The sequence below is a fragment of the Centropristis striata genome, chromosome 3, assembly GCF_030273125.1.
Source record: "Centropristis striata isolate RG_2023a ecotype Rhode Island chromosome 3, C.striata_1.0, whole genome shotgun sequence".
NCBI lineage: Eukaryota > Metazoa > Chordata > Actinopteri > Perciformes > Serranidae > Centropristis > Centropristis striata.
The window spans coordinates 25,266,067-25,284,262 of record NC_081519.1 but is presented as its reverse complement, the minus strand read 5'-3'; the positions used below and the strand labels follow the sequence as shown (position 1 = coordinate 25,284,262).

Here is an 18,196-nt window from a genome sequence, read left to right as displayed (position 1 = left end):
TGCAGAGCTTCCTTGGCAAAGTAGCTGCAACGCCACATGGCTTGGACGGAGCTGGCACCGGAGCTCCCTTTGTTCTGCGTTTCCTGCCATCTGATATTAAGGATTATAGAAAGCCTTGTCCACTCCTGTGCCCAGGGTTTCATCTAGTTCCCCATGTTGACAAACAGTTGTGTCAGTTTCTGTCTTTGAGGTGGGTAAAGCTCGCTCATCCAAAGCTTGTCTGGGCCCTGTGCGGATGTCTCCTGTCCCTGGCAAAAGGGAAGTGAAGATGGAGGAAGTGATTGAATACACAGAGAAGTTTTGGCCCGTAGTCCTCTTTTGAACCCATTAATGCAGGGGCAGTACACGGCTTTCATCCAGAGTTGGAACTGCCATGGCCGCAGGAGTCATCGGTGTGTGTGTGGATCTGTGTGTGTGTATGTGTGTGTGAAGTGGGGGCATAGCGACACAGCGAATTTGCATCACATTTGTTGGGCGTGTTGCAATCGTTCAGCTAGGAGCGGTGAAGGACACGAGGAAGAAAATCTCAGTCGAGTCATGAATATGAGTTTGTGATGTCCTACCAATGTCAGGCTGTGGCTCTGAGCAGCGATATGCAAAACCACTCTCCAACTTCATTCCACTTATTGCTGATATGATCTGTGGCATAGCCAGGGGAGACAGGGAATCGTTACTGTACAGACAGTGGTTATTAAATTGAGGGAAATGTCCTGAGCCGGTTTTAATAATAAGCTGATAGTCATATGGTTTCGCCGCGAGTCCTTACCACCTCTAAAGGACCTGATACAGGCCTATCACCAGTTAAAATCAGACTGTCTACTCAGCCCTCTCGTGAAGATGGTTTAATCTTATTGTCTTCAAATGACTTTGAATATTCTGAACGTAACGCAGCCCTGCAAGCACAGCAGGTGGTTGGCCCTTTGATCTCCGCGTGTTGATGCTGGTGGAATTTAAATCGCAGGGTGACATCGAGCTCATGAAATCATAACATGAAAAGCAAGTTCCATCTTTGATCCTGTTGTCCTTTCGCATTAGGTTCATTATGAGGGTATGATGTATGGGAAAACAGATAATGAGCAAACAATGTGTTGCTGTCCTCGTACGGTCGTGTCATTAAAGTGTGTCCACAAACAATTTGTGTGTGTTTGTTTAAGGGCTTATGTAGCATACTGTACACTCTATACACAATATACAGTCAGCTGTATAATCACTTTAGAGGATGCAGTATGTGCTACTGTTCTAATATATTGCATTAGACAGAGAGGCGCCTCTATTATTTAGCTTATTCGATTTTGGGCTGGGCGATATGGACAAATCAACCCTAATAAAGGTCATTTTATATCTCCATACATTATATATCATGATATGTAGCATATTTTCTGGTGATTTTAATAAATAAATAGACATCATGAAGATATTTAATATGGCTTCGGGGAGAGTGAACGTTGCTGCCACTGCTCTCTGGCTCTTTCAAAATCTTTTCCGTTTTGACTGATTTCTATCTGTGAAGTGAGCCTCCCTCTTTAAATATACCTTGATAAGTAGTTCATAATCTGGTCAAAGCTCACGATTCTACATGATTTTGTTTGGGCTCACCAGCCCGTTAGACCACTATGGGGTCCAGAACCTTCAGCCGCTCTGCTCCACGCCTCTGGAACATTGACTCTTTTTTTTTGTAAATTTATGACACTATGGTGATCTTGAGTGACAGAAAAGGCGCCTAGAAATAAAATGTATTATTATTATGATTACATGGTGTTGTAGTGGTTAGCACTCTAGCCTCACAGCAAGAGGGTCGCTGCTTTGAGTTTGCATGTTCTTCCTGTGTCAGCGTGGGTTCGCACCTGCTTGTCCAACTTCCTCCCACAGTCCAAAAACATGCATTTAAGTTAAATTGACTCTAAATTGCCCGTAGGTGTGAATGAGAGCGTGATTGTCTGTCTCTATGTGTCAGCCCTGCGGTAGTCTGGAGACCTGTCCAGGGTGGACCCTTCCTCTCACCCAGTGTCAGTTGGGATCGGTCCAGTCCCCCGTGACCCGAGTGCGGATAAGGACAATGAATGGATGAATTATTATGAATATTTATTTGCCTATTTGTGTAAACTCTTGTGTGGATTACATACTTTATGACTGAAAAGGACAGAGTATTTTCTCCTTTAATTAAGAACCTCTTTGCAACAGTGTCATGCAAAATTGTGGAGAATAAACAAAGCATAGTGAAAGTCCTGTTCGTTAATTGCATCGAACTGAGTAGTAATGTGTAGAGACAAAACTGCAGTCTTCAAATGATATTCCCTCAATGATACAACTCATTAGCAACACCACAAACTGCTGGCTACCAAAGGGACACTGTGAAATTAATATATATTGAATATATATATATATATATATATATATATATATATATATATACATATATATATATATATATATATATATATATATAATCTTGATGATGTGCCACAGGATATATTTTCTTGTTCTTTTCAGCTAAAGAAGGCAGTTAGTAGTTAGACAAATGTTGGACAGGACAAGCTAGTTACCGAATAATATGTATCTGCCAGTGGCACAAATAAACCCTGATGAAAATAGTGAAATATAATTTATCATACTACATTAGGGTAAATGAAAAACACTATATGGGTTGTAGGTTTAAAAAGAAAGAAAGGTCAAATAGTTATTGCCTCCCAGTATCACTCCGTATTTGCTCCCAAATGTGCTCCATTTATTTGAGTGTCCTAATTGTCCAAAGGGTGAAATGTATTCATAGTATTGTGCAATCATAAATCCCCACAATGGGACAGAAACATTTGTACACTATACTTAGTGCTAAAAAGCCCAGATTGAATGCTTTGTCTTTGATAACAGGAGTTACCTTTATGCAACACTACCTCTGTCAGTGAAATAATGATGATGCAAGTGTCCGAAATCCTAATTTAGCGCTTACTGTTGAGCACTGATTCTTGTTGAAAACATTTTTCTTATACTTTATTGTTTTTATTAACAGTGTAAGTCAGTTCTATTGCAGTTTTTTGAGTTTTTAGAGAATTTCTCGCATGAAGAAGCACATCTGGAAGAAATCAAATGAGGGAAGTAGGAAGCATCTAACTTTCCATCTTCTATGCCTATGAGTATCTAAGCATAATATGGATAAAGTATATTAGCAGTTTTTAATAGCAAGGTCAGAAATCAGTTACTTAGTCAGAGCCGGCAGCAGAAAAAGTTTCAGTGCATGATAGATGTTGAACATCCACAGCAGATGTTCCTGTTGGAGCTATAAAACCTATGTTGACATAAAAGGTCAAATCAACACGAAACATGATTAACACAGTCTGTTTCATTTTATATTTTATGAAGAAATCAATGAAGAAATGCCACTCTCCATCAAAGCTTGCATTCTTGATAACCCGAGCAGCAACTTTGCAAAAATATCTCTCATGTTAGCAGCTTGTTTAGTGTGCATTACCTGTAGCAGTGCCCTGGATGTAAGTAATTTCAGGTTGACTGGCAATTCACTCTGCGGCCGTCTTGCCGGAGCCCTAGGCGGTGGGGCTGCAGTGGGGAGGGAGTGCCAGCACCAGTCAATTACCAGTTAATAAACAGTGGAAGTTTTCTATTAGTGCTTGTTAGTGCGTGTAAAAGATTGTTGGTATGTGGAATTGGGGGAAGGCACTGTGACTATGGAATTAGAAAAAAAAAATACAGACATATTTTCTTTCCCTGGGTCTAATATACAGCACCCAGTTCTCTGTATGCATGCCATTTATGGAGATAATATTTGTTATTTGATTTTTAGCAGGCTTTACACTGCAATATATAGTATTTGCAATCTCATTCTTTCTTTTGAACAGCTCAGAAATGTGAGCTCAGGAGTTTCACGTTATGCAGTATTTCATAAGTGAGTAAAGAGAGCTCTGTCTAATAAAGAGAAGCCATTACATAAGCACGGTGGAGGCCAAACAATGCAGTGCTGGCTGCAGTGTGTCTTGTCATTGATAACATTATGGGCCCCGGTGGATATGATGCATGGACCCTTTTTTGGATAGCAGTTGTCACAAATCTGATGTGTGGTGAATCCCCCACGTATTTGAAAGCAGATTTCACAGTGCTTACAGCGGAATATTGCTGTAAGGAAAACCATAGCACCTGAGTAGCCTTGGGAAGTAAAACAACATTAATTGGATTTGGGGAAGTCACTCTCACCAAGGGGACACCGCTGTGACAGTCTGACAGCCAAAAGCATGAATCATTAAAACTCTACCCTGTCATATTAGACCACTACCGATATCCACCACTTCATACATTTGTTGACACACAGAGCCAAGAGCTGTGGGCGTGTGTAACTAGGCAGAAAATGTTCACAGTAGATTAAAAGACAGTCACAATAAATGGTCCCATCCATTCTGTCCTGCAGGAAAGAATGTAATTACACACATTTTACATTTATCTTCCAGGAAAGCAATGGATGCTCCTCTGCTTACCATTGCCACCTGGAACCAGCATATGGGCTGGCGCCCTCTTGGGGTAATGTGTGGGGCGGACTCACTGTCGACCATTGGGTCATTGGTAACCAGCAGCTGGGAGGCCGCCCTCTCATCACATCAACAAATCTCGCTTTAATTAGCTCACCTGCCCGTTTCCTCCCTTTTCCTACCCACGCTCCCTGAAGTCCTCCATCAAACCTCCCTCAGCCAGCTTACAGGCTCACCTTCCTCTCTCATCCTGCCTCCACACCTGGGAATAGCTGTAGCTTCTTAGCTTCACACCTACACACACACACACACACAGCCAGACACTGCAATAAACAAAGACTGACAATTAACTTTGAGAAAGCTTGGATCTCATTGATTTTTAAATGGTGCCTCAGTGATACGCTATTAGCATTTGGATCGCCACTGAGATGGTCATTGCTGAAGACCACATTTCCTTTGTGCCTGTCGAAATAATTTGCACATTCACAGGTGGAAATGATCCACACAGGCGTTGTTGTTATGTTCTACTGGGCTCTTTCCAATGGCTCTTGCAAGAAGTTCAATAAGTGGGCCAGAGCTTTACTGTATTGATCATAGTCACTGTCTGCACTTTAGTGGGAACACAATATTTCCTCGACTCAGTTTCCTTGTGCACTTGAAGCCCAGTGAGCCCTTCTCATACTAAATGTTGCTTCATGTAACAGCTGAAATGTTTTATTCCAAACTGATAATAGGGAAATATGTTTCTTGGTAATTATTGCATGATTATGTGGATAAAAACAATTCAATGGGAAAAAAGTGCTGTTAACATTTTGGGAGTAATATGCTGTCATTAGCAAAAAGCTAATTAGTTACAATGATCCAAAATGAGATTTTCTCTTTACACATGAAATCATTTTACAACACATTTTTAAAGGGTGCATATCTAATTATTAGAACAAACCTCTTCATTTACACATCAGCTCTTTTTCGGAGTGATCCCTATTAAAGTCAGCACATTACTGACTTTGAATGCCGTATAAAGTTGTGGTTGGACTGTTCTGGCCGAGCGGATGGATCCCACTTGTATTGCCAGACTGACTCCAGAGAGTGCTAACATATAAAGCAATCTAGGCCTGAGAAGATTGGCCTACAATGCTTGCCAGTCTCAGGTGACTGATAAAATCCAACCACTGCTGAACTACCAGCACCTTCCGTTATAGTGCTCCAGTCCCTCTGGTCCGCCACCACTCTCTCTCTCTCTTAACCACAGGGCCTCCATATGGACACTATTATGGCTGCCGCTTAATTACCTATCAAAAAACATTTCACTGCATTTGACGGAGGGCTAGCAGAAGGGGAGAGGAAAGGAAAAAGACATAGACAGAGAAAAAGGAGCAGGCATGAAAAAAAAGAATGAAAGATGGGAATGAGAAATGGGAAAGTGGGACTGAGAGATTGATAGAGAGGACGAGCCATGCATCTGCGGAATTTGAATAGATGGAGACAGACATGGGGGTGGGGGGGAGCAGGGGGTGGAGGAATAGCCTCGCGGTGCAGATGGGGAGAGCAGTGATCTGGCCAGTATCCTTTTTTTTTGTTTGGTGTTTACAAACACAACAGGAGAGAAAAGGGGGAGGGGTCCTGGCCAGGAGAGGCTATAAATTACCTGTGATTGATGCTTGCCGCCGCGGAGGACGACAGTTAAAGACGTGCGGTGCTCATCGCTGACCCTCCCTCCTCTCCCCTACTCAAACCCACCACCTCACCCGCTCCCTCCCACCCCCTACCAACACAACAACACACAATTAGCCGTTCTGTCTGTCACATGGCCCACCCTTAGCGGTCATACACTAAAATAATAATAATTTCCTACCAAACTGTCTGCCTGTTAGTAGAGCAGCGTTTACCACGGGGGCTGGATGCAGCAGCCACAGGCTCAACACTGTAAATGTCAACCTCCATCAGCCCGTTTAAAGCAAACAGATATGAATGCTATATGAATACGGAATATAGATTTCCTTTTCTTTTGTGTTGGATGTTTGCTCTTTTTATTGATAATAAATAGTCTGACAACTGCCTTGGTTCAGGAGTTACATCCTCTGGACACGTTGTGAAAAGTAACAACGGAACAAAGCATGAAAACAAATCTAATGGTATAAAAATGGGAAATGTGCATAGAAAAACAGAAAACTAGGCCAAAACCTGAACTATGAACTTAACTAAACCTGAAATAAACCAAAATAATAATCTTCATTCTTTGTGTTGGTCTTTAAGTCTTGGAATTGGTATAAAGCAATCTAAAATGTAACTCCTGCAGGTTATATACATAGACTGTATAAAATATGCACATTGTTTCCTTATCGCCATCTTTGCAGCATAAATGATTTTAACTCAGAGTTAGAATGGAGCAAGGATGAGCCGAGGTGGACTGAATGCACCTGTGACGACAGCCGCCTGTCACTCAAAGCAATCAATTCCTTAATTATGCATCACTTTAAGCCTTGATATAAATTAAACAGACAAGCTATAGACATTCAAGCCCCTAGCAGTCGTCATGAAAGGGGACATTAGCTAAAGTCATCAAAACCATTTTGTGCACCAGGCTGTGAACACATTTGTTATTATTGTAAAGTTAAAAAATGAGGATTGAATCGCTTTTGGAGCCAGCCTCAAGTGGCCAATCGAGGAATTGCAGTTTTTGGCACTTTGCATCGGCTTCACTTTTCAGCCTCGGAGTTTGGTGCTTGGTTTTATATTAACATGAACATTGGTGGCATTTATCTAGTTAGTATTCGATGTATGAAATCGCTATTATAGAGATACAATCTTATGAAGAGTCCACAGTTACTGGATATACTGGATATTGTGTGAAAATGTGTAAACAGTCAAGAAAGCTGTTTTAAAATTATGTAATGTGAGAGTAGCCACTGCTTTAAACCAGTGTTTTAATACACTTCTATTAACAGCTCATGATGTGGGTGGAAAGCCTGGTGTATAATGAGAAAGTTAGAGTCCTGGCACTTTATTGTCAACGGGAAATTTGATTTCACATAGCTCCTCATGGAAAGTGACACTCCAGCTCCAGTTTTGGCGTCACAAAGAAAGTATTTTCATAGAGTAGATTACAGGAATATAAACCTAAGGTTGCATTATTGAGCCATGATACATAATAAATCAATATTCATTTTGTCTCTTGTAGCTTGAAGCTGCCCTCCACAATCCTGTGCACTGTGCATTGTTGGGATTCTCTGCAGCGAGCACCTCCTTACCTCAAGGCTACTTCTGGGTAAGTAATGGGTTTCTCATACACACACACACATACACACACACACACGAACACACATACACACACACACACACACACACACACACACACACACACACATACACATGCTCAATTGAGTGCCAAAAAGCTAAAACAAATGACAAGGCAAAACAATGCATATTTTAAAGTCGCTGATCATTTGAGCTTTTAACACAATTACCATGACCATTTAAACATCCTCTTCACATTCTGTTCTCATTCATTAAAAAACACAATAAAAAAAATGTATCCCAAGGCTACGAATGGGACATGCACCATTTTTCTCTGTAAAATGTCACCAGGAAACTGAATTAATGCAGTACAGCATAAAGGCTAGTGGTAGTTAACTGCTATAGAGTGTTTTATGATGAGTAGGGCAAATTGTTCTGCCAGACTATAACATCACAATCCCCAGACTTGTGGGAATTTAGGTGGATCTAGAAAGAAAGGGGGGATTCAGGGGGAAAAACGATGCAGAGGATTTGCTATTAATCTTTAAGTTTCAATTTTTTGCTCCCCTTCCTTTTCGGAGAAGCAGGGCAATTTATCAGGTAATCTTGTTTTGACCCAAAAGGTGTCTAAATCTAGTGTAGGTCCTCCAGGACACAGAGGAGGGTTCAGTGTCTCAGACTTTTGCTCTAAAGACGAATGGATGCTCACTCAGATGGGGAGAAGGAGATATGGTGGAAGAGGCATTAAGAACACTGTGATATCAGTGTTAGAAGAAGCACAGGCCGCTCCGACCTTCAACCTCTCTGAGAGCACATACTATTACAGAAGGCTTTAATGCCCCTGACCTTGTCCTCCCACACCGTTTGGAGGGACAAAGGCAGCACTGAAAGCTATGCTGTTGGTAGACTATGTAGTCTTGATTGGTAAAGATCAACAGATCATTGGTGTTATGTCTATGAACTGCCATTCACTTTTTAAATGATTCTTTTTAAAGACAGGCTACATGGTATCAAATGCAGTATTAATGCCAATTTTTTCTGCATGAAAACAAACAAAGGTCATATGGTCAAAATTGAAATTGTGACACCCTGAGTAATAACCCTTTTGGCAAGAGAAAACTGACCTGGACATTTTTGAAGGGGTCCCTCTACCTCTAACCTCCAGATATCTGAATGAAAATGGGTTCTATGGATACCCCATAGACTGTATATAAATAATGGACGTAGTCACTGTGACGTCACCCATTGGTTTGTGGACTGCCCGTTGGAAGCCTCGAGTTCAGCGTTACACTGGTCGCCATCTTGCGTCGCCATCTTGTTTCCGATACGCAGAGCAGACCATATTTGGACTGTGGAGGAGCGAGAGGGATCTGATTACTGACTACAGCCTCTCTACACCTCAACCTGACTGAGAGAAGCCGCTGCTAGTTCATATTAGCATTAATTGGAGCATTAACTGGGATGTTAGTTTTGGCTAGCAAAAAACAAAAACAAAATGTATGTTACTTACCTCAGAAAACTGAGGTAAGTTGGACTAACAGACACTTGGTTGGACTAACAATGTCTTGTTCAGCATTTTTCAAACACTGAACAAGACATTTTTACTGAACACGTTCAAACAAACTGTCATTAAGTGAAATACAGTGTGAAAGGGTCAAAGTTATGAGACCAAATCAGTAAACGTCCTCTATCTATATAACGTATAAGTGGGAAGTTTTCAAATTTTGCACTGAAATTAATGGGCAGATTTTTTTTGCAGCCAAACTTAGCACCCCCTACTGGAATTTTCGGTGGATTGCAGGCTTAAGGCACTTCCTGGTTGGCCTCCATGCTCAGAGATTGCCACCTGGGATACCCACGAGTCTTCCCTTTACAGACATGCCAACTTTATGCTAATCCAATGCATTTTTGCCTGTTGTATTTGATTATCTCTTCATCCTGGGCATACTACCTTAAACACTTGGAACTGATTTGTTGGATTTTCCTGAAACTGGCTCTGGCTTTATAAAATGACCTGTTCTGACCTCTAAGATAATCACAGCCCCAGAGCTTTTACAGGATGCATGGGGGGTATCTCAGAATCAGAATAATTTTTATTTTCAAGTAGGTTTTCAAGTAAAAGGAATTTGCTGTGCTATGTTGGTGCAAAAGAACAAGGTACTTAATATAATTACAGATTAAGGAAACAAGCACTTTGTGTGAAAAAACAGCAGCATGAATTGAAAAAAATAAGAATAGAAAAAGTTAACATACAAACAATATTTAATAAATATATAAAAGATATAAACAGTCACAAAAATATGTACAAATGTGTAAATTATTTAAATGAGGGAAGGAGAACAGCAAACAGTTTTCAGAACAGAAAAATGCTATTCTTGCAAAAAGTTTCAAAACGTCAAACCTTTTATTAAAATCAAACGCCAGTGGTTTTTCAGTGGTGTTCCTCAAGACCTCCCTGTCTTAACATGGAAATTTAGAGGGATCTTTGACCATTTGGATCAATTCTCGAGTGGTTAAAAATATCATTGAGCATGTGAATAAACATCATACACTGACATCATAATGTTCTAAGCCTGTATACATTTTGACTATTTTAATAATTAAGGGGTTACATTTCTCGTCTGCACTTTGATAACATGCCAGTTTTGAGTGCAACTTTCCCTTTAACTACTCTTTCCATGAAAGTAAAGAAAAGAAAAAAAGGAAAATAGTTTTCATGCAAAAGTTTGGATCTGAATCTGAAAATGTTCGAGGTTTACTGAGATGAGCAGTGTTCAGTAAACAAAGAATGAACAATGTATCTCTTGATTGAATTATAATTGCATTTTTGTATTTGGAGGCAGTCACATTTGATATTCCGAATAAACGTTGGTACACTTATTGCATCCCAATAATTTCAAAATGCCTGCGGAGACCAAGAACTGTGTTTCTTTGAGTTGAATGCTGTGTGGCAGGAACTCTTCGGAGTCCACATTTTCAGCAGGTTTTCAATTCAAGTAGTAGGCCAACCTTGCAAACAGGACCTCCATACCTCCGAGAGTACTTAGCACATCTGACCTTCAAGCTCAGTGAATGTTTCTTTATTGTACAATGTACATTTGGCCACAGCAAAAACAAACTGGTATCCACTTAAACATAATAGTGAAGGCTTGCTGATCCAGCAAGAATAATTAGTGGCTGAGCGCTCCCGCCCCCAGTTGGTTCTACCTCCCTGACAGGCTTGTCAAATAAGGGATGACACTAATCATGTTAAAGTGAGATGGGCTATGGGGATTTCTGTGTGCTTTGATCAGAGTAATGACATTGTGTCTAATCAGCCTGATACCCCAGTGTTTTCCTGTTTGCCTTCACCTTCCTTGTTCCACTTTTCCAAACCTCTCGTTTTTAGATAAAGTCTCCATTAACTCTGATTCTTTACCTCTACAATTAGTCAAGAAGTTAAAATTCATAATAAATGCGTTTCAGGGAACATCAGCGATCTGGTGACCCATGGTTTTGGCTTCTTAATGTGGCGAATACAATCGAGCAGAAAGTGCCATCATGACTTTTCTCCCACGCCTCCTCACTGCATCCAGAGCAATCTAATTAATGCTGGCAGAGCATTTACTGTTTGGGAAGTTTTTGCTTCTCCCAAGCTGAGAGCAGGAATCTGTCCAGGGCATGACTCCAGATATCTATTTCTCTAAATAAGTAGTGATGACTTTGTCAGGACACAGTATTTGCACTGGCGGGGGAGAGAGAGAGGAGAGTAGGAGGGGGACGTGTTTGTTGACAGGGACGGGGGTGATAGGGGGGCTGTGGAGGGGGTTTGGGAGGTACAGCTGGACAGGTGAATGTATACATTTTGGAGGACTCTGGGTGAGGGGGGCCTTGCCTCAGGCTCTGGTTACACAGAGTCACTTGAAGCTGTGTTTTTTTTTCCTTCTCCTCGCTGCAAGATAAGTCCTCCCTATCTTTTTTTCACCCTGTGCAACAGACCATTATTTGTTCTGGCTCATTCTCAAGAGCCCACAGGATCGCTCCTGTCCAGATTCTGCACGCTGATACAAATCAAACAAATGATTGCATGCAAATAAGGGTGAGCGTAGAGGAGAAGAGCTAAAGACTATATTTAGCTCATGTCACATTTACACGATGTGATTCATACAGAGAATAAATCTTTGGGTGTCTAGCAGCAAGCAGCCGCGCTCCTTTTCCAAGAAGGACATTGTGTTTTGTCTGGACATGCACCTCGTCCTCATGCAGGAGTAATGACTAAAATCATATTGGAAACCTGCAGCGACACTTTAATTGTTTCAGAATGGAAGCAATGCCACCTTAATTGGAATGGCATCAGAGATATGTTGGAGGGCTCCTGCTGTCTCCATTTCCTCAGCATTGCCTTTGACAGTCTTACACAAAGGCCAATGTAAATGTGCTACATAGGGAATCAAGCCTCTGTTGAGGCAGACACTCAGTCTGTGGTTTGTCGCCTTGGGAAGTTTGGTATGATTGGGGGGCCTTTTTGGACATCTAAGGTCGCTTTCTTGTTTGTTAGGGAGAAACACAAACAAACAAGTCGCTCTTTACAAAAGGACAGACATCCACAGGCGTTGATTTGTTGAAACTTGGTCCAAATTGAGACTGAAAGGTTGCAGCATTCAAAAAGCTCTGTTGATAAGCTTCTGTTTACCTATTTCTCGGTGCAGTGAAACAGCATTTTCAAGTGAACTGCTTGACCTTGGACATGGTAATTTCACATGCCAGTTTGGTTAATTGGGAATTATTTTATTTTCATTCTATCATGAACTGACTCATAATCTTTTTTTAATTGTTGGTCACTAACAGACTTTTTTTGTTGTTGCAATAATCTAATATTTTCATTATATATTACAGTCACTGTTATAATGCATTTAAATGTAATTTTAGCCTTACAGTAATAGTAATCATATGTTTATAATGCATTATAGACAAGGGCTTAAAAATGTCAGTGCGTGACCAGCAATTATGATATTAAATATAATGATATTTGATCATATAAGTCATTAAAATGCTTTATTATGTGCTATGATTATTCTTTCAAGGCATTACGGCTGTTTACAAAAGGACAGACATCCACAGGTGAAACTTGGTCCAAATAAATTGAGACTGAAAGGTTTCAGCTTTGAAAAGCTCTGTTGATAAGCTTCTGTTTACCTGTTCGCCGGTGCGGCGTAACAGCGTTTTCAAGTGTTCAGCTTGACCTTGGACATGGTAATATCACACGCCAGTTAGGTTAATTGGAAATAATTTTATTTTCATTCTATCATGAACTGACTCCAGCAATAGATCAGTCACTTGATCTTGTAAACTCATAAAAAAGAGAAGCCTCATTGATAAGCAACTCAGAGCCTTTCAGAAATGTTCGAGAAGCTCTCTGTTCTCCGCTGATGAAAAGATCGCAGAGTTATAAGAATTGTTTGATGTTCTTCTCGAGATGACATTGTGAATCCATTACATAATGTGTTTAAAATTCTAAGTGATATTAAAAAAAAAAAGTGAGGCAGGACTACAAACGACAAGGTCTGAAAGGATAATTGATTTGAACTTTTTTGAAATCTAAATTGCTGACAGGTAGAGAATGTTTAACCAAAGACACATTATCCTCTGGCCTCCACAATTTGATTAAGACAGAGAACGCTCATTGCAAGCATGATCTAAGGGAGGCTGGCCTGTTTCTGCTCTCTGCTCTTCCTATCTTTTTTTTTTTTCGATTTCAGCAGAATATTTATTACCCGTGGCATTATGATTCAGTCCACTAGTACAGCTTAACATGGGGTCTTGACCTTTATCAACCAGATTTTTTTTTCCCTACAGGTGGCTGGTGGAGAAGGTACGCATGGGCAGATCGAGATATTTTCCCTCAACAGACCCATGCCAAGGACTGTAAAGAGCCTGCAGGTAGGCTCTGCTGTTCGATGTCTGGAATATGTGCCAGAACCTTCTCCGACTGAGGAGGTGGAGGCTGGCGTCCACAAGGCCTCCACAGGGATCGGAGCCAACATTTGTGTCGGATTAGATGATGGACGGTAAGAGACAGAACACAAAAAGCTACACACATAAGAAAAAAGGAGAAACAAGCTTTGTTTTTGATTATAGAATGAGATCAAATCATTGAATTTGATTTTTTGGAAATAATAGGACTGTATATATCAAGACAATATCCTGCATTATCCTTTGTTACGCTCCCCTGAGCTTCCAAACCGTATAGATTTGCTTGTCAATATTTCATCAAAGCAAGAAATCACAGTTGATACCCCAACACAGCATCAGTACTGCCGCTGCCGCTGAGATCACAGTTTCATTTTCAAATCCAATAAAGCTTCTGATTCCCTCTGTGTGTCAGCCAGGATAGGTTTAATCTCACTCTCATGTCATAGTTACTCTGAATAAATTGCTTGTTTTTGTTTTTTTTCCAAACCAAGAGTATTCTTGCATCTCAGACTCACCCATTACCTTTCCACTTTTATGCAATTTTCATCTACAGTAGTGTTTAGTCATTTGTATTAGAGTCTAAATCACATGTCAGCAGTTTTTTTTATGCTGACTCATTCGCTTTCAATGCAAGTATCTGTCCGGGGAAAAAGAAAGAAGACGTACAGTAAAATAATAATATAAAAAAAAAACAATTTCAGCATTTTAGTGCACTCGAAAGACTGTCAGCTCCAATGCTACTTAACATTTTCTTCTCAGACAGAGAAACAAACAGCGGTGTGCATTTGTCATTCTGAAGGAGACAATAAGATGCAGCAAAGTTCAGATGGCATTTCAAACATGAGAAAGACAGAGTGGCTGCACATACACAATGCTTTGCTCCAAAGTGCACTGTTAAATCAAACTGCATGAAAACGAGGCACTCTGTCATTTCAAATGACGCTCATTTATCACGTCGGCTTGTGCTGCTTCTGTTCTTCCAGTGTGCTGGTCTACGGCAGTGTGGACACTGCAGCACAATGCCTATTGACCCTCCACAACCCAGAGGGCTGCCCTGTGCTGTGCCTGAAGCACTCCTCCCGCTTCCTGTTTGCAGGCCTGCGGAACGGGACCATGATGGTTTATGGAAGAAATAACAATGGTAAGGTGCTTCCAAGGTTGCTTTGTTTCCAGACTGATGGCTGTAGTTTTGTGTCTGCTGTAGCGTCGCCTGTTGCCATTCTCCATGTCTGCTCTGTTGGGGGAGTGAGAATGGGTAATTTTCTCTTATTCTTCCGCTGGTAAATCAATGTTTTATGGTTAAAATTGATATATTTTCATGCTGAAACTAACTCAAAAGCAAAGCACAGGTGTAAAGACAAAAAAAGTAATCAGTTAACACTTTCTGAGAAGCCCAGGTCATGCTTTATAATCTGTTTATAGCACTAAATAATTATAATTATAAGCACTCATGAATATTCACTATTCAGTCCTTTAAAGGAATAATCATAACACAGTATAAAGCTTGTATAATGACGTATAAGGTCTAGTATCATAATGTTTTATAATTCTTGGCCACTAACAGACATTTATTTTTTTTGCAATAATCTAATATTTTCATGATAAATCAGAATCACTGTTATAATGCATTTTAAATGTAATTTAATTATTTTAGTTATAGTAATCATATGTTTATAATGCATTACAGACATGGGCTTGAAAAAACAATGTCAGTGAGTGACCAGCGATAAAGTATAATGATATTTGATCTTAGAAAGTAATAAAAAATGTTTTATTATGTGCTATGATTATTCTAGCTTATAACTATAATTAAACAGTGCCATATAAAACATTTCAATGTTTATAACACATTATATACATGGACAATATTTAAATTGACCATTTTTTAAAATATTCTAGATCTATAAACTTGTCTTGTAGGTACAATAAATGAGGCTCGTCACTGTTATTTTGTGTGATTTACACTAATGCAAGACAAACACAATTAGACAACGAGGTTGTATTAATTTCACAAATAAATTCAATTTCTGATACTTTCGTTGGTTATTTGCTCATAGGAGGTCATCTGTTTTTTTAATATCCAATTTGCTTTGCAAACAGGTACCAGAGTCTTTTCTGTCTCTTAATGAGATGTGACAGTGAAATGGACTGAAAAGTGTTTTATTGTTAATTTCTAATGGGGCTTCAACAAAAAAATAATTATTCCTACAGTGAAACAATTAGTAAAAATGAGGTTTACTCCTTTCATGCATTCTACATTTATGATACAGCGCTATTATGTTAATTAATATAATATTATAATATGTAGCATGTAGGATACATTTTCTATTAAAATCGTTTTTAAAAAGAGTATTTATAAAATTGTATACATTTTAGACTGCATTTCAAACGATTCTTTCCCTTAAAGATGTGATTTTCACACTCGTATGTATGAAAGTATGAAAATAACACTTCAGCATGTGAAAGATGGCTTGCCATGTTTATTGAGGCATTGCACCAGGGCAGGGGGGGTTAACACCATCTCAGCAGCGGTTTGCAGTCTTCACAGCCAGCGGGAGCACAATAGCTCTATCACCGGGTTCTTCTTACCTGGCCACAGTATGTCAATGTGCCTGCTTCCTCCTGTGCTCCTCTCTCCTCCCAAGCAGAAAGGATGATTAATTACACCAAGCTGCTGCATGCCGATTAAATATTACTATTCATGCTTTGTATAAAAAAAAGGACAGGGTAAAAGCTCTGGAGGGTGCCAGGGAATGTTTGTGGATTCGGCACATCTGTTGAAAGATTTATGTCCTTGACTAGCGTGCTACTGTCTAAAAAAAAAACAAGTCTGAAGCAGCCAGGAAATGCCAAGGCTTCAGTTGAGACTTATATCAAACGGCGTATGAATTCACGCAGCAGAATGTTACGTCATGAATAATGTGCTTCAGCTCTCATTGCTGTGATATGAACATCAGACATCATGTCACAATGACAATATTTTGAGAGACAAGTCAGACTTCCCTGATTTCCCTGACAAAAATGTACCCACACATTGACCCCTTGTGTGACAGATGCAAAATGCTTCCTGTGACTCTATATCATATGTTCTGGGGTTGCCCTGAATTCTGGTCCTCTTTCTTTGATTTATTCTCTACTATTTAAAACATGTGTTATTCCCTGCCCCCTTATTGCCATTTTTGGTGTAACCTCAGAAAACATATCTATGACTTCCTGTCAACGCAAAGTTATGACATTTTCCTCCTTATTAGCGCGGCGGTTGATTTTGTTGAACTGGAGGAATTAGGGGTGTGCCATATCGTACCGTTCACAATTATACCAGTATAATTTTTTATGAGTAAAAAAAATGCATGTCATGTTATTGGCAACATTCCTACTTCTTGACGTAGTGGCATAAGGGTTTCCCATGAATGACCTAGACCATGGCGGCCCGCCAGACTCTCATGTGCTGCACTACTGTCACATTCAAGCTACTGAAAGTCTATTTCCACTATTCATAATATAAAGTTATTTTGCGTTGTGTCTCTGCTCAGAAGAGTGTCTGTCACCCGTCAGTCAGTCAAAACCCTGACCCACCTCTCCCTCGTCCTCTGAGACATGCGCGCGCATTCACACACTTACACACGTACTGCATGTACCAAGCTGCCGTGCCTATCTGTCTGTATCAGTCCCGTCCCCACATCATCTCTCCGTGTTTGCCTGCGTGTGCGCGGCCCTAACTAAATACTATCAACCTGTCCGGGCCATCAGAGGTCCAAACGGTCCAAACACACCACTGCATTATGTCGTTCGTTTGTTGCGAGCTAACGTTAGCTAACAATTAAAGTTGTGTTAATCACAAAAAAGCTACTATTACTTCCTGTCGCTAAACACATGCAGCTTTCAAAATAAGAGCACAGTGTGCTAAATCCACCACAGAATTTACAAGAACACTGTCAAAATAAGATGCCTTACATAAAACATAGAAGAACCTTTATTCTTCTTTACAATAATTCAGTAAAATATGCAATGATATGATCAGTGTATATGATGGAATAGTGGCATTAGAATGTGTGAGAGGCACCAAATTTGAGCTTTTATGAATGGACATGCCCTCCTAGCCAGCTATTTTTCAGCACTGTCTGGCTACTCCATGTCCTAGTGGAAAGCATGTTGACTGTGAAAAATGTTATGTGAGGTGTTTGCTCACATTTAGCTCTCAAAATGGATGAGATTGATACATTGTACTTAATAATGTACAAAATGTTCTCCTGGTGGGGCATTCCCTCGGACCCCCTAGATGGTTATTTTTTATTATTTGCTAATACTCAAGAGTCAAGAGTACTATTTTTAGTTTTATATTTTTCAGTATTTTGTAATATCGTCAAGAATATCGTTACCGCAAAAATACCTTGAAATATTGTCATAATCTTTTAGGGCCATATCGCCACCTACACACATCTCATCAGGAGAACTTTCACAAGACATGGGATGACTTTATTGGATTTGTAAAGCAACTTGATGGGCTTCATTTAGAGTGATAAACCTCCAGCTGA

The 18,196-nt window shown here is 40.0% G+C and overlaps 1 protein-coding gene across 2 annotated transcripts in view; it reads left to right on the top strand.

Annotated features, from left to right (window-relative positions):
• arhgef10la (Rho guanine nucleotide exchange factor (GEF) 10-like a) overlaps nt 1-18,196 on the top strand; it is a 154,517-nt gene that overhangs the window by 106,250 nt on the left and 30,071 nt on the right. For both annotated transcript variants that reach the window (XM_059328377.1, XM_059328376.1), the window contains 3 exons: nt 7,654-7,740; nt 13,545-13,756; nt 14,645-14,802. In XM_059328377.1, coding sequence (XP_059184360.1) covers nt 7,654-7,740; nt 13,545-13,756; nt 14,645-14,802 — 457 coding nt within the window. The remainder of the gene's footprint in view (nt 1-7,653; nt 7,741-13,544; nt 13,757-14,644; nt 14,803-18,196) is intronic.